Genomic DNA, 16,876 nt, shown 5'->3' with positions numbered 1-16,876 from the left:
TCATCTCAAGTTCTGTAGCTTTTGAATAGAATCTAAAAGGTAATTATCGGAACTATTTGGGAAAAATAGCATTTTGAAAAAGATGGTGCCATCCGTAAATTAAAACAATTAACACACGTAATTCAATCATCAAAGATTAGATTTCAATCAACTCTTACAGTTTTAGCTCCATCTCAGGGGCTATCAATCCGTAAACTTAATTAAAACCACACTCGGGGGAGACAATCAGTAGTCGTAATTCTCGAGGAAAAAATAGAATACTTTCTGGAGGCAAAAGTTTCCCACCTGCCTGCAACTCCCCGCCCCGCCCCGTCACTGTCTGTAATTGATATTTTATAGCATACTTAGCGGCGACACGGCCCTTGCCCTTTTAGAGGCCAAGCTATGCTAATTTCTTGGATGGCCAGGCCGACAAAACTTGTACGGCCGCTTGATGAGCTCACACAGCTGGAAAATTGATTTGTGCAGGCCGCTTACCTGTGTACTCCTACTCCTACGTCGCGTACGGTGGCTGAGACAAAGTGTCCAATTACCAAAGTCGACCGGAGCTCCTCTGCTGCTTCTACTGCTTTGTTGCCTCTGCATTTGAGTGGCAAAACGAACTATTTGACGCACTTTGATTTCCAATTGGCAGGCAACGAACTTTCTTTATCAATGCAGAAGTTGAGGAGCAGAGAGACAGCCACCGGGACTGGGACAAAGGCCGTAGAAAATTGAGTTTACCCTGCAAAGAATACCCACGATACAGGATATTTCTTTGAGTGTAGGTCCGCTGGCTAATGGAGTTACTCTCCACTAATGAGCCACCTCCCTAATGGAGTTGCAGTTTTGTGTCTAGAGTGTCTGCCTTTTGATTTCCAATTTAAACACTCTGTCTAATGGTTCTCTCCTTGCAGGTCTTTACTCCCGTGCGGGTTTACTTGCTGAATGCCAAAGTGCCAACGAAGGTGAGCCTTTTAACGCACGGCCTGTGCATCAACGCTAATTCTTCTTTTATCTCGTATTGCTTTCAGATCGAATGCCGTTTCCACTATCTGGACATTGTGAGGGTCGAGAGCAAGAAGTCCACCCACTTTTCCATTGTGACCAACGATCGGCCATACTCGTTTGCCACCACCGGCGATGCGGGCAATTTCAGCTCGGTAAGGAGCCCTCCATCCATTCAATTATTATTATTCTAAAGTACAATATGTGTATAATTAACTCGATTCCATCTTTGTGCTCATTCTGCAGAACGCTGATGTCATTCTAACCGATTTGGCCTCAGCCATCAAGCAGATATTTCCAACAGTTCCTCTAAAATACATCATCCGCAAGGCAAGTATGAATGTTAGCCAGATGAATCCATGGAATCGTTGATTTTGGGATCGATTCATGATGGAGTGTCAGTGGATTACTTCGCGGATAACTTTTGCCAATGAAAAACCTACTCCCGAAAAGGGTGTAGAGGAACGACAATCCACTGACTACTGACTGACTCACGTCGGGCTTTAATTAATGTTTAATTGAATATTTAGTGAACAATTGTGTGTATCTGGTGTGCCTCACCCACAGCCACAGCCATGCGTGCGTTCCATCTGCACTGCTCCCCTCCGGCCAATTAGGGGCTTAAGTGCATAAACGTTGTCATCTGGCGCAGCCGGGGTTAATAATTCAATGCATTTATAATGCTCCTACAACTAGCATACGAGTTTGTTGTAAAATATGCTGGCCATACGTTTATGCAAATCGGGCAGATCCGCCCACCACCGGCCACCACTCGGAGCGGCACCCACGTCATAATTTAAGAATAAGTACTCTCCCTATCGCTCTCTTGAGGCGCACAACAAGTATTCCACTGAGACTTATACCGCACCGTATAGTGTATCGTGGGTGTCTGTCTGTCTTAGGCAAGAGTATCTGAAACCTCGGCCCTTGAAGCTTCCACCTCTCTTGTTTTCCATTGTCGAGTGGGGAAAAAGGCAGCCAGCAATTGAAGCAACATTGCTGTTGACGCCTCAAAATCTAGGCATCAAAATTCACATTAAGCAAAAGTGTTAATCGCGAGATTAAGCAGACAGGCAGGCAGGCCTGCGGGGACGCCCAAAGTGGGGTCGGGTCCGAGTCCAAGTCCGCGTCCGAGGAGTCATGGAAGTGTGAATTGTTCTTCAAGTTGGTCAACTTGCAGCACAACAATGTCGGACACTTGAAACCCTGGAAGCTCTTCAAAACTTGATGAAGTTTTTCCAAAACAGATTTTTGCAGCAGGTCTCTGAACTTTTTGCATTTCTACTTGTCTCTCTCTTTTCTACAGATCGATATACAGCCCCCGGAACGGGAGACAATTTTCTCCGAGGAATTCCGACCCTCCGATCCGCGGAATGTGGGACCCTGCGGTGGCTTCAGCGCCCAGTACGCCTGCATGTGCGACTTCCATGGGGTGCTGTACCGCGAGGAGATGGCCTGGGATGTGGACACCATCTATCTGTCCCACGACACGCGAGTCCTCAACCTGCGCGACTTTGACCACTTGGAACCGAAGTAAGTTTCTGGCCAATGAGGATTATAATTGACTGAATGACTCTCTTCTGTTCTATGCAGAGACTTGATGGTCATCGTTTCGGCGCTGGAGTACAATACGTTTTTTCGTGGCCTAAAGGCCGCCCACATGCGGCTCTCCCACGAAACCCTGGAACGCATCCTGCACGTGCTCAAGCGCTCGATGTGGCTGGAGGAGCTGCATCTGGAGGCGTTAGGCTTAAGGTGAATAGTCCAGGTTCCGAGTAATCTGCGTGACACTGATGGCATTTTATCGCTCTTTTCAGATGGGATTTCCTGAACAAGTTATCTATATCTCTGATAACGAATAGCAATCCCGCCATTCGCACCATCGATCTGAGCCACAATATAATTGAGGACAAAGGTGTGTCTCCCCCAGGCCATGCAGCCATCCAGCCCCCTATTCCCAAACCCCTTAGTCCTCTGCCCTGCCCCCGAGAGCCGCCACGCGTAATCCAATTAATCCAATTCTTGTCTACTCTACCCATCTGTTTTCTTTGTGTGTTCTCTTGTCGATTGTATTGTCGATTTTCCTTTTTGTTTCGATGCTTATTGTCGATGATGAGTGACATTTTGTTCGTGTAGGTGCAAGCTCGTTGTGCGCCCTACTTGGAAAGATTGTACAAGGTTTGCAGCCACAAATAGAAACATCATTATCATTTATCTCTAAATATATAATACATATTGCCATATTGTAATACATTTGCCATGCCATGCCGTTCTTGCCATTGTTGTTGCTGTTGTAAGCGCTCTTGTTTGTTGATTTCATCAATATTTGCAATACGATTATCCAAAACGAATCCTCCCACCCGACATGTCCTTCCCGTCCATAACCCATTGCCACAAATGCCCCCCGCCTTCAGCAAATTACCAACAAAGTTAGCACTCAGTCAGACCTTATTTCATACTCTTCTTCATGCATTTGATATAACAAAATATTGGTCCAGAAATTAGTGAAAAATTCCGGAACCACTACAGATCATGCTTCATTCATGTCAATATCTCTCGTTGTTCGTCAAATATCGTTCCTTAGAGTTCCTTAGATCCATTTGCTAAAGCATTTGTGTTTCTTTTCTGCTGCTTAGGTGCCATACATCTGGCCGGACCCATAGCCAAGGTGTCGAAGGGTCTGTGCAAGCTGGTCCTGGCCCACTGTGGACTCACCTCGAAGGGCGTCAACCAGATGTCTCACTCACTGACGCTCAATCAAAGTATTTCGAACTCGCTCACGTATCTAGACCTAAGTGGTAATAGTCTCAAAGATGATTTAACCGTGAGTACTGCCTGCATCTGCAACCAAATGGAGCTACAACTGAATCTGCTATTTGTTTCGCAGAATCTGCACAATTTCCTGGCTCAACCCAATGTGCTGGAGCACTTGGACCTGGCCTCGACTGACATCATGCTGGAGAATGTATGTATCTTGGATTAGAAATCGAATCTATGGAGAATCTCCAACTCAAACAATATCCATGTAATCTTCTAGCTGTTTGGAGCTCTGCTGCGCGGCTGTGCCACGCATCTGGCCCACCTGAATGTCTCGCACAACTCGTTCAGCACGAAGAAGGGCAAGGAGATACCGCCCTCGTTCAAGCAGTTCTTCACCAGCACATTGAGCCTCAAGCATCTGAACATCGCCGGCTGCAAACTGCCCATGGAGGCGCTCAAGAACCTGCTGCTCGGCCTGGCCTGCAACGAGTCCACGGCGGGCCTCTACCTGGACCTCAGCAGCAATACGCTGGGCACCCAAGGCGCCCACGTGATCGAGTCCTGCATACATGGCGTACGTGTGCTCCAGAGCCTGGACATCAGCGACAACAGTGAGTGGTGGCCAGAACATAACTTTTCCACAAGGTGTCGCAATCTCTAACCGAACTGTTCGAATCCCCTTGCAGATCTGGATGCAGAGCTCGCGCCCGTGCTGACGGCCATCTCGAAGAACCCCTCGATTCGAACGCTCCACCTGTGCCGCAGTCTGACGGGCATGAAGCCGAAGCACATACCCCCTGTGATGGACGCCCTGGTGAACCTCATCCAAAAGGATGACTTCCCGCTGGCCGAGCTGGTGTTGTCTGAGAACAAACTCAAGCACGACCTGCACGACTTCATCAACGCCCTCGGCAGCAACCAGAGTCTCCAAAAGCTCGACATCAGCGGCAACTTCATGGGCGACGTGGGCGCCCGGCTACTCGCCAAGGCGCTGCAGATCAACAATCGCCTGCGCACCATCTACATGGACAAGAACGGGGTCACGCTGCAGGGGTACGCGGACATTGTGTACGCGCTGCAGCACAACCACAGCATGCGCACCATCCCCTTTCCGGTGTTCGACATTGCGCCGCACCTCAAGAACCATCCGGACAAGACGGACGCCGTCATGCGCAAGATGCAGGAGCTGCTGCAGCGCAACTGCAATGGTCTGCAGCGGACCAATGGTCAGGGCTTTCGGCTGCAGCACGGCTTCATGCTCTCCTCCACCCACCAGCTGGTGGATAAACTCGTGGCCGAGACGCAGGACACCATCTCGATAGCCAAGGGCGGGGGCGGAGACTCGGCTGCCTCTGGGGTCCAGCGGCTGATCACCGACGCCGAAAACTGCAAGCAGCTGATGCCCAAGCTCCAGGAGGCCGTGCGCAGCGATGCCCATCCCATCGAGATGAAGCTGACGCGAGTGGCCAGCGAGCTGGGCTACACGATCAAGAGCTACCTCGAGGAGACCCTGGAGACCATGATACGCACCGGCATCGAGCAGTGCCCCAAGACCCTGGGCAATCAGATTGTGATCCAAGATCTGCGCAAGGCGCTCGCCAAGCGACTGGTGGTCCCCGAAGACTTTCTGCAACAATGCCTCCTCAACAATGCCGGCAGCGAGATAATGAACAAAGTTGGGTGAGTGTCACAAAGATGGAAACGATCAGGGCTACAATAGGTTAAGAAAGTGACTGTTGAAAGAGTTGGAAGATTGGGAGGACTATAGTATACAATGGAACAACGAAATATATATTTAAATGAACTTCGCAGTAATCGGATCCATAGAGCATCATCTTGCTTTATATACAATATGTTTGTACACGGAGCGTTTTCCGCATTAATGTTAATTCACGGATGGGGGTGTGTTAGTTTTTTCTGCAAACGAATCAAAGTCTATACAAGGAAGAGAAAAGTCGATCGATCCAGTTGAGTATTAGGGAATAACTATTTATTACAAATCTTAGTGCTTGAGTACTGGGCATAAGAGAGAGAATACAGTGGTGAATTTAGTACAATTATGGTGAGTAAATACAAAAAGTGAGCGTAGGCTCTCTATTTTACGAAGGTCATTTGAATACTTGTTCCTTAAAGGAGTTTGACCGAACATCCCGGCCCCGTTGAAAGGACTGCTTTCAAACCACCGGAAGAATTGCCACCTTGTGTATTGGCCTGCAACATGTACCATTTGCAGTGCGGAGGTGCACCACCCGTACAAGTCCATCCTTCCCAAGCACAGTAGACTGCACTCGGCCTAGTTTCCAGCGTAGCGGTGGCAGGTTGTCCTCATGGATGATGACCAACGTGCCCTCGGTGAGGTTCGTTGAGGTTGCTGTCCACTTCGTGCGCGATCGCAATTCGTTGACATAGTCAGCAGACCATTGCTTCCAAAACCGTTGCTTGACGGCCGTAATCGCATCGTAGCGGTCCATACTTGACAGCTTGATATTCTCGAGGGACCTTTCAGGTAGTGATCGCAATGATTCGCCAACCAAGAGATGACCAGCCGTGAGAGTGCTATAGTCATTTGGGTCTGACGAAAGCGGCGATAGCGGGCGCGAGTTGAGGATCGATTCTATCTCGACGACGACAGTGCTCAACTCTTCGAAGGTGAACCTGGTGTTGGCCAGCGTACGATTTAACAGCCCCTTTGCGCTCTTGACTGCCGCTTCCCAAAGGCCTCCGAAATGAGGTGCCCTGGGGGGAATAAAATGGAAATTAATAAAGTCAGATGCGCAAAATTTATAGATTTCATCTTGGGTCTGCTTTAAAAACATAAACTTTTTTAGTTCCTGCAGTTGATTCGATGCCCCTACAAAGTTAGTGGCATTATCGCAGAAGATGTCTGTCGGCAGCTTGCGACGACCTCCCATCCGTTTCAATGCGTTTAAGAACGCCTTTGTTGACAAATCAGAGACTACTTCGATGTGAACGGCCTTGGTGAGAAGGCAAACGAACACGGCTATGTATGCTTTTGTAGGTCCCTTTCCTCGAATGCGTAGATATGTGTTGATGGGTCCACAAAAGTCAACTACACAGCGTTCAAAGGGTCGAGCCGGAGCGAGTCCCGTAGGCGGTAATGAGCCCATGAGTTGTTGTAGCAGCTTCGGTCTGTACCGAACGCAGTGTACACAGGAGCGAACAATTCTACGTGCCAAGTCTCTGGCGTTAACGATCCAATACTCCAAACGAATGAGAGCGACTAGGGCTTTAGGTCCAGCGTGATAGTTCCGAAGATGCAAATGGCGAATATAGTTCCATACAAATTAGGACTGAATAGGCAGCAGCAACGGATGTTTTTGACCGTCTTGTAGGTCTGAGTATTCCAAACGTCCACCAACCTTGATAAGTTCGAATGCTGCTTTTTAATGGTTTTTGCTTCTGAAGTAAACGGATGTCCTCTACAAAATGAGTTTGTTGAATGTTCCAAATAAGGCAATGTGAAGCAAAACGAAGTTCATCTGGCGTCGGTGAGGTTGTGGTAAACGTCGATTGCTTCCGACATCTCCTTATGAACCTAATCATCCAAGCAATGAGACGCAGACTGTGAGTGTACGAGCTGATATTATCGACGATGTTGAGGATATTATTTGTCTCGTTTACGGCAGCAAACAAACTTTTCCGATTCTCCGAGTTAACCACGTCCATGTCAATATCAAGTTTTCCACCAGTGGCGGGCCAGTTTAGTGAATCTTCGACTAGAAACGTAGGACCCGAAAACCATGGAGACTTAATCAACTCGCTCACGTTACAGCCTCGCGACAGAATATCAGCAGGGTTTTGATGTGTTGGCACATAGCGCCATTTTCCATCAGACGTTAAATCCTGAATATCGGACACTCGATTTCCAACAAAGGTCGCTAAGGTGACTGAGTGTTGTTGCAACCAATGCAATACGAGCTGTGAGTCGCTCCAAAAATAAGATGTGATAGTGTGTTTACTGAATATGGCCTTGACTTTGTTATACAACTGAGAAAGTAGATGTGCGCCGCATAGTTCAAGCTTCGGAAGAGACTGTTTCTTCACTGGTGCTACTCTAGACTTAGAAGTGAACAATTTCACTGTGACCTGTCCAAGCGAATTCTCCGTGCGCACATAAACACAGCAGCCGTATGCCCGAATCGATGCGTCGCAAAATCCATGTATTTGAGTGCTCCTAGTATCAGGCTGCAAACAAAAACGAGGTACCGCTAGTGACGACAGTGAATTCAGCGATTCCAAACACTTGCTCCACTGGCTTAAATTCTGGGGGACAGACTCGTCCCAGTCGAGTTTCAAAAGCCACAACTCCTGAAGAATGATCTTAGAGATAATGACTAACGGTGACCTTTGAGATGTTGTACGGCAAGAGGCGTCAAAGACAACTCTGAGCTTCGTCGAGGTACTGCTTGGTTTCAGAACGAAATGGTGGGGTATATAATAATTCGGTTCTTCCAAGTTAGGATTCAGTACGAGGGACATATGGCCGAGACTTTCATATTCCTGCATGAACGAGATATACTGCGAGCGAATTTCCGGTAGACGAGCGAGACGTCTCTCAATGGCAAAAAATCGAGTTCGAGCTGTATCTAAGGAACTTTCAAGACAACTTGGATCTTCTTGAAATGGCAAGCGAACGACAATCCGCCCACTGGCATCCTGATGTGTTGTGTCCCTGAAATGGTCCTCACAGCGACGATGATTTGGGAGCATTCTAGCGCTTGGATCGACAAATGAGTCCACTTTCCATAATTGCTGCAAATTCTTGTCGATCGACTCTTCTACAGTCGCCAAGCACAATGGTGGCTGTCTGTTATATTGCCGCTGGTACCTCCCAGCAACAACCCAACCAAAAAGAGTCTTCTGCAAAGTGGGAAGATTTGGACCAATGCGAATCTGGCCAACAGCTAGAGCTCCATAGAAGGCTTCGGTCCCCAGTAACAAATCAATACGTTTAGTCCTATAGAACGATTCGTCAGCCAATGGAGTGTTAGCTGGTAGGTTCCAATTCGATATGTCGATCTCACTATCTGGCTGGTAGGCAATATGGGATGTGATTCCAAGCTGGAGAGTGAGCTGATAGCCGGAAGTACGTGACTTAATAGAGGTAGTCGTACGAGCCTTCAAACTAGTAAGGGAGTCTCCTATACTGCGAATTCCAATGTGGTGTTTTTCACGACGAAGGCGAAGCTTTTGTGCAAAGGTTTCGGTTACAAAATTAACCTGAGAGCATGAATCAAGCAACGCTCTACCGAGTTTGTATTCACCTGTGGCATCCTTTACCAAAACCATAGCTGTTGCCAACAAAATTTGATCATCTGCTGCGATCTCCATATGAGAATGTGAAGCAGCTTGATGAGCCGTTTGCCAGGAGGGTTGCGCTGGTTGGAGTACCGGTTCAGTAGTTGAAGATTGTCCTGCTGATGATTGGGGTGGCTGTTGCGGCTGAGAGTGATGCAAAGATGAATGATGATTCCGATTACAGGATCGGCAACGATGAGTCGATGAACATTGCGCCACTCTATGACCATTTCCAAGACAATTGATGCAGAGACTGAGGCGTTTTGCATTGTCGTACCGTTGGTTGCTGTTCATAGCCTTGAACTGAGCGCAATTAGAGATCTTATGGCCAGAACTAGAACAAAGTGTACAAGACGGATTAGTGATAGCAAACGACGAGTTTATTTGGTGATTAGAATGACGATTTGACTTATTGGATTCAGCCTTTCGTTGTGACGAAGTAGCAGCCGAGTTTCCAGACGAATGGAGAAACTGACAGAGGCGTTCCAAAAGCTGTGTGCATGCTAGCCAGGTTGGCAGAGTTTTGTAGTCCTGCGATTCCTTCCACTTGTTCCGAGTTTGCTGATCACACTTTTCCATTATAATATATATAACCATAGCGTGAACAATGTTCTCAGGTTTGCCGATGGACTCCAGCGAGCTTAATATAGCGGATGCCTTATCCACTAGGCTGTGAAGCTGCTGACTGTTTGACCTTTCCACAGGTTGTAGTGCAAACAATGCTTCAATACCTTCTAAAAATATAAGAGTAGGATTATCAAAACGGCTTTTGAGTTTTGCTAGGGCCTTCGGATAGTTTTCGCTTGTAACCTGGAATGCCTGAATTGTATCTAATGCCGGCCCCGTGAGGCAGGTCAGCAAATTATTAAACTTTTCTATATTAGACAATCCAGACTCACGCACAACAATTTGCTCGAACGAGTGAATGAAATTCTTATAGTTTGCATATGTTCCGTCGAAAGTGGGTAGCGACAACCTTGGTAACGATGACTTCACTGGCGGTGGGTGGTAGTCCGGCGCAACAATGCTGGCGTTCAGATCTCCTCCCATTTTTTCCTTTATGGCTAGCTTGATTGCTATGTATGTATCCTCCAAATCTGCCCGTCCTTCATCATTCGGACTAAGGTCTTCAATATTAGCTTGGACACTTAAAACATTCTTGAAATACGTTTCTAAGATGTTCAACCGATAGCGAAGCTCGTCATTGCATATCGGGGTTTCCGATTTAGCATCTACCACAGATTTGATCCGAGTTATATTTCGTTTTATATTGCTCCGTTGGCGTTTTAAGTCTTCGAGCGTCGTCATTTTGTTGTGTAGTGTAATTACGCTGACACAGAACTAGAGCTTCCAAAAATAACAACAACAAAAAACGCAGCAAGCAGCAGCAGCTAGAGCACAAATCCAATGGTGAAAGCAAAAGCAAAAGTTCCAGCAGCGGCAACGAAAGCAAAACGAAAGTGAAGCGGTGGAATTCCAATAGAAAGAATGCGTTGATCGATAGACCAAAGCAGGTAGCTGCAAAGCGAACGAACCGAGAATGCAAGCGCCGTTGAATGCGTTGTGGGTGACAAGCGAATGATAAAATTAAACGAGAACGGCGAGAGCAAGGCGAGGACAACGATCCCGCGATCTAGACGAACAATTCTGATACGGTTTTCGGAGCTTTCGATTGCAGCTGCGAGACGAGCGAATGTTGTAATTGTTGCCTTTGTAGATTGCGATTAGTTTAATTGTTCACAGAAGAATTAACATAACACACATGCCCCACATTGGGCGCCAAAATGTTTGTACACGGAGCGTTTTCCGCATTAATGTTAATTCACGGATGGGGGTGTGTTAGTTTTTTCTGCAAACGAATCAAAGTCTATACAAGGAAGAGAAAAGTCGATCGATCCAGTTGAGTATTAGGGAATAACTATTTATTACAAATCTTAGTGCTTGAGTACTGGGAATAAGAGAGAGAATACAGTGGTGAATTTAGTACAATTATGGTGAGTAAATACAAAAAGTGAGCGTAGGCTCTCTATTTTACGAGGGTCATTTGAATACTTGTTCCTTAAAGGAGTTTGACCGAACACAATACTCATAGCAATCCTAGAGCGAGATTCGAAGGTCAAATTCAAGCCCGAATTGCGATAAGTGAGGGAAAAAAGGAGACCAAACGGAGTGTTGATATGGGAAATGTTTAGGAAAATTGTAGAATTTCATTTGAATGGTGAGCATTGTAGAAAGATTAAGATTATATAGTAAGTATCGCATTCATAGTAAATATTAACACAGTTATTAGTCATGATTCGCAAACGAAAAAAGAAATGGGGCCGAAGCTGTAGATACACTTACGGCTGGACAGCACTTTCTGTGATTCGTGAGTGATCTATGAAAGGTTACAGCCGACAGAGTAGTTTCCATAAAAACAGATAAATGATTAAGAATTTGTATGGTAAATCTATATCCCAAATGGGTGATACCCTCTGGAAGAGTATGGGAAGCAAGCAAGCAAACATATTGTTTTTGCATATTTTAAATTGCGTTTCGAGTGGCGCTCTCTCCCAGCGAAGCAGCCTCTCCACAACACTCGACTCCCCACTCTCAGTTGGAATGTGGAGAGTGGAGAGCACTGGCATTAGCACGTGTGTGTGTGTGTGTGTGTGGGGGGGGGGGGGGGGGGGGGGGAGAGTGGTAGAAATAGAAAGAGCAAAAGAGCATACTCCCCGATAAGATTAAAAAACACACACACAAGAAAAACAGAAACAGCTGAATGCAGTTCCACTGTGCCAAAGGGGATATCGGACTCAAACGCGTCTGTGGCCCAGAGCCAGGCACATAGGATATAGGAATAGACATATGTATACATTTCTAAGAAAACATATGTGTCGCGATATTGTGTGAGCGCCAGCAAATAGTCCGAGGAGAATCCAGTGCGAATCAGTTGGCAGTCATCGTGCGACAGCTGTTGAGCAGCGACCCCCGACCAGCATAGAAATGGGTCTGATGCGCACTTTGTGCTGCTGCTTCGGCGGCTCGTCCTCGAAGGCGCAGGGCAGCAGTCCAGTCTACAGAGTGTGTCCCGATGAAGAGCTGGAACCTTCGCCTATGCTTGTGCCTGTGCCTTTGCCCGCAGATCCAGAGCCAGCTGGCCATAAGTAGCCCTGTTCTCCGGCTCCCCTTCGACTCCTTTGACTAATTTGTGCTTGGTTCTTTACAGTGAGATTGAGCAGACGCTGGCCGCCGCCATCTCGGACCGGGCAACGGATGAGGTGCTGGAGGCATTGACCCGCTTCCGCCGGGGCATGGGCATCGCCGAGTCGCCGTCGGTGCTGCTGGATGAGCCCCAGACGCCGGACATTGTACGCAGTCGCTCCAGTCATGTAAGTAGTGTGCATCGATCTACCTATGCGTCTATCGAGGAGGCACCCCCCTTATCAGGCCCGGGGCAAAGCTGGCTCATGTCACATGTGATGTCATGGCCCCTAAGGCCCCCAGAGAGAGGTTCACTTTCGACAAAAGTGGAGCACCTCGCCAGTGACTGAGCCAGTTGGCCGCTGACTCTGCTTATCAGCATTCGATTAAATATTGGGCCAGTTTTGGTGGGTTGCCGAATCGACAAACTATTTGGAGTGGACCACAACACAGACAGCAACAGACAGCGACGAGCAAACACTAACCGATCGCACATACCCTTCAACTCTGACTCTTGCAAGATGCGGACGGGCTGATCATACGCCCGGGCGGACGCGGCTCGATACTGCACAAGCTGGGCCTGGAATCGCCCACTGTAAGTGTTGAAAATCTGTCGCTACCCAATTGGATGCAATAGACACCTCCAAAAAAAGAACCAAATAGACCATAGAAATACATCGAAGATTGCAAGCGAATAGTGTAGAGTGCTAAATGCTGAGAAGAAGTCGCACCCTCATAGATACATACACATACACCCATATAGCATATATACGTACATACGAACATTCATGTGTAAAATGAACTCAAAACAAAACGTAGCTGGAACAAACACACGAGCGCAAATGAAATACATCGAAATCGAAACAAATTAAAGTGCAATATGCACCAGCATACCTCCTACATACTCGTGCATACATACATCATTGAATCATCGAATCTCATTAATAACTCAAATGTGTATTCAAAATGCTCATGCTCATTATTTTTCTCATGTCTTCCTGCCCCCGACAAACACCCAACCAACCAACCATCAACCATCAAATCAACCAAACCAAACCAAATCAATGTACAAAAACCGCAACAACTCGTACTCGTAATCGTACTCGTACTCGTACTATATAAATATAAACTACTATATTTAAACCTTGTCTCCAACTCATTTACATAATTGCATTTCAATATCAAACAAACACAAAAGAAATTGGAATATCTCAACCTTGTAAGTAGTATTTGTCATATCTCTCTTTCTCTGTCTCCCTCTGTCTCTACCTCTGTATAACTCTGGAGTTGGGTCGATGAATCAGCTGCCTCTGGGACTGCCAGCGAATGGGGCAGATGCTCCTTGATTCCCCGACAGCTGAGAGCTGGCTGAGAGAGATCGGACCGAACTCTTATCCCTAAATTTATGCCATTCCATTCCCCCGCTCTGCTGTAGTCTGCTCGTTTCTGTAGAATATCTATATCTGTTTTTAACCGTAGTCGATCCCCCGAAATACAAACACATTTCATTATTTCACACACACCATAAACACACCCCTAGAAATCCCTCCCCGACCCGCCCCTCCGAATATGAAGGATTTGCAGACACCTCCATCTAATGGAGCCCATCTAATGACATCCATCCACCCCGCAGGCCACTTCCCATCTGCCCACCAAGCGTCGCAGCGTTGCCCGAAAGGTTCGTCCTCAGTCGGTCGTGGAGAATCTCAGCCTGAGCCACATACCCGATCTGCTGGAGTCCCCCTCCTCCCATCGCTCCAACTCCCAGCTGTCGACCTGCGGTGCAGCTGCCGGTGCCGCCGCCTTGGCCGCTTCCAGCAACATGACGGACAGCATCGCGGCCATGGACGATGGCGGCGTCGACGAGTGCTGCGACTCCATCACCGAGCTGCCCAGCGCCTCGTTCCAGCTGCAGCACCTGGTCAAGGGACGACCGAAGCGGGCCAAGACGCGGGCCCCGACCCGGCCGTTGGTCAGCGCCGAGTGTGCCGGTGGCGGCAGGGAGATTGGCGAGGGACTGGAGCACTTCTTTCGTCCGGGATCGGTGACACCCACCACACTGACGCCCCTCGTCTCGCCCACGTCGGAGGAATGCAGCTCTCTGTCGTTTGTCGACAGCCCCACCATGAGCCGCGATGGCAACGGACACATGACCTCCGAGGAGACCACGCCCATCCTGGAGGAGCGCCGACCAATCAAATTAGACCGCCAGTCGCCCCTCTTTAAGAGTAAGTGAATCCTGGATAACCACAGAACCATATCATACCATACCTTTCCCGCAGATGCCTCCTGGGCCACCCGGTCGCGCTCCACGGACAACCTCGAGAAATATTCGCCGTTGGTGGGACGCAAATCGCCGCTGGTCAAGATGCGCACCGAGGGTGGGCCTGGCTCGGGTGCTGCCATGGAAGAGGGAGCCACATCCGGATTGCTCAAAGCGGGCACCCGCGATGACAAGATGCGCTCGCCAAGCAGCGATTCGATCAAGAGCCACGCCACCAGCGGCGAGGGAAGCGTGATAGTGAAGACGGGCAACGGAATTCTGCGCACGCCCATTGTGCTGCAGAAGCCGCGTCCCTGGTCTGTGGTGGGCAGCGAGCCCAAGTCCAGCGATCTGGTCACTGGAAACGGTACCGCCGACTCCAACAAGACGACGCCGGACAAGCTGCAGGAAGGTATGAAATGGGAGGGGGGAATGAATCCTATCAGCAATCACTAATCACTCTTTTGTGTTCAGATGTTGAGGTGCTGACCTTTGGCCAGAGCACCGGCGGCTCGATAGTGGGTATCACACCGGGCATAGCCATAGCAGGGGGCGGCAGTGGCGGGGGCAGCATTGTGGGCATTACACCAGGTGAGCGCCGGACACTGTTCCCATAACGAAAACGAAACGAAATAATCAATCTTCTGTTGCAGGAGCTGCCCTTGAGAAGAAGTCTGTGCGTGAGCTGGCGGCAGGCCTTAGTCGATTGGGTAAGTGGAGTGTCCCAGTCAGTGCATGAGAAGATGTATGCGATGCCTGCCCAGCACTTTGTAGATCTCTCTCCATTCGTAGATGTAGATTTTTGCAAGCTTAAACTATTTTTATTTTGTATCTTATTTATTTTCATATTTTGATTGATTTGTTGTACTCGTTAAATGTAAAGAACTCCCCATGAAACCGCCTGTTATGCCCAGAACCCTCCTGAACACAGCAGGTGGGCGCACGAGCAATGCATCTTCCACCTCCTCGACCTCGTCATTGTCATCCTCCACCAGTGGCGGTGGAACCACAACTACTACAACAACGACGACAGTATTAAATACCCAGAACCAGGCGCGCTCAAGGATTGTGAGCACCACGAGCAGCAACAGCGAGAGCCAGGAGACGCTGAGCAAGATCACCATCACAGAGCACGGCGGCAGCAGTCAGTCCATCAGCCACTCGAGCACCACCGAGAAGAAGCACGCCATGGCCTGCGCCAGCCTCATCAGCAATGAGATCCTGAGCATGCGCAACGGTCAGCTGAGCGGCAAGTCGGGCAGCTGTGCGGAGAGCGGCGGCATCAAGCGCATCGCTGGCAAGGAGATCTCAACGCTATTCGAGGTTTGAACCCGGAACCACAGCTGCTTCAAACATGAATCGCCGTTCGAAATTTTTGGTGGCCTCGTTGTTTCGGTTGCTCATCCTGTGCGTCTAACATTTGTTGTCTAGTGTGTAGTCCTTAGGTTGCATGTCACTAGCACTCATCCTGCATCTTTATGTTGCCTGTTGTCATAGTAATTGTTAAGCTGAGAAATACGAAAATAACGTAAACACACATTTAACATCTGCCCTTCCGAACAGGAGACATTAGCTGAAGACCTGCAGCGCACCATCTCGACACGACGCATGTTTAGAGAGACTACGCCCTACACAAAGGAGGATGTCGTTGATTTATAAGTTTGCTAGTTATATGCTCGACATTCCCTTAGATCGTCCCTGGCCCACCCTAACTTCGACCCCCCGCCCCATCCCATCCGAGAGCCAGCCACAGTTTTGTGTGATCGATCGATCCAAAGGGATGATTAGATGATATGTTTAAGACGAGAAGATATGTAGAGACGGTAACGGAAACGAGGTTGCAACTTATTCGTACTGAACCATTAATTGCACATCAATGGCGCGTGTGTATTGTTTTCCTTTGGCAATTTTGTGGAATGAACGTGATTTATTTATTGATATACATACCTACTATATAACCTACATTTTATCCAAATTAACCTTTGCATATTTATAAAGATGTTTTTGTGTACTATATTTTATATTTTATGTATTTTAAATGATTTAAGTGCCAATTATATACAGAACTAAAAGAAATCTATTTTTAGCGCGAGCTATTAAACAATTTCAATGAAACTAACGAAGGAGCGCAATGAATATGATATGATAATGTAAGATATGAATATTAGTTTATAAGATTTGAACATTAGTTTAAGATTTACTCATCGATAGTATTATAAGAAATACCAATGTACTCGATATATCGATACCTGTCCTCGACAAGTATCGATATGCCAACACACATTCATTCGAATACGACGATCAAGAAAGAAGAACATATAATAAAACCGTGCTATTAAAAGTCTACCTATCCGGTGTGGGGTT

The 16,876-nt window shown here is 47.7% G+C and overlaps 2 protein-coding genes across 7 annotated transcripts in view; one reads left to right on the top strand and one right to left on the bottom strand.

Moving 5' to 3' along the window:
- Window positions 1-16,644, top strand: part of LOC117189983 (F-actin-uncapping protein LRRC16A-like) — a 225,784-nt gene extending 209,140 nt beyond the window's left edge. Inside the window, exons 4-22 of one of the 6 annotated variants that reach the window (XM_033395065.1) lie at window positions 897-947; window positions 1,014-1,142; window positions 1,234-1,317; window positions 2,294-2,520; window positions 2,581-2,742; window positions 2,805-2,902; window positions 3,624-3,811; window positions 3,875-3,952; window positions 4,025-4,358; window positions 4,434-5,427; window positions 12,275-12,437; window positions 12,770-12,844; window positions 13,448-13,468; window positions 13,883-14,477; window positions 14,532-14,924; window positions 14,987-15,103; window positions 15,166-15,222; window positions 15,396-15,835; window positions 16,076-16,644. In XM_033395065.1, the coding sequence (XP_033250956.1) occupies window positions 897-947; window positions 1,014-1,142; window positions 1,234-1,317; window positions 2,294-2,520; window positions 2,581-2,742; window positions 2,805-2,902; window positions 3,624-3,811; window positions 3,875-3,952; window positions 4,025-4,358; window positions 4,434-5,427; window positions 12,275-12,437; window positions 12,770-12,844; window positions 13,448-13,468; window positions 13,883-14,477; window positions 14,532-14,924; window positions 14,987-15,103; window positions 15,166-15,222; window positions 15,396-15,835; window positions 16,076-16,171 (4,302 nt within the window). In that variant the 3' untranslated portion in view covers window positions 16,172-16,644. Of the gene's footprint in view, window positions 1-896; window positions 948-1,013; window positions 1,143-1,233; window positions 1,318-2,293; window positions 2,521-2,580; window positions 2,743-2,804; window positions 2,903-3,623; window positions 3,812-3,874; window positions 3,953-4,024; window positions 4,359-4,433; window positions 5,428-11,876; window positions 12,213-12,274; window positions 12,438-12,769; window positions 12,845-13,447; window positions 13,469-13,882; window positions 14,478-14,531; window positions 14,925-14,986; window positions 15,104-15,165; window positions 15,223-15,395; window positions 15,842-16,075 lie in introns of those variants that run through there. The other 5 variants (XM_033395069.1, XM_033395067.1, XM_033395066.1 and 2 more) reach the window with 5 other exon arrangements.
- Window positions 6,717-10,913, bottom strand: LOC117189984. Its single transcript, XM_033395071.1, has 2 exons — window positions 9,033-10,913; window positions 6,717-8,955 (listed from the first exon to the last, which is right to left on the bottom strand). The coding sequence occupies exons 1-2, from the start codon at window positions 10,372-10,374 to the stop codon at window positions 8,939-8,941; spliced, it is 1,359 nt and encodes a 452-aa protein (XP_033250962.1). The 5' UTR covers window positions 10,375-10,913; the 3' UTR covers window positions 6,717-8,938.
- Window positions 16,645-16,876: the final 232 nt, after the last annotated feature.

The sequence above is a fragment of the Drosophila miranda genome (genome assembly GCF_003369915.1).
Source record: "Drosophila miranda strain MSH22 chromosome Y unlocalized genomic scaffold, D.miranda_PacBio2.1 Contig_Y1_pilon, whole genome shotgun sequence".
NCBI lineage: Eukaryota > Metazoa > Arthropoda > Insecta > Diptera > Drosophilidae > Drosophila > Drosophila miranda.
This window is presented reverse-complemented; position numbering and strand designations above follow the sequence as displayed.

What these genes read in the sequence shown, in the direction of transcription:
- LOC117189984 (XM_033395071.1), bottom strand. Translation starts at nt 10,374, where the DNA reads ATGACGACGCTCGAAGACTTAAAACGCCAACGGAGCAATATAAAACGA.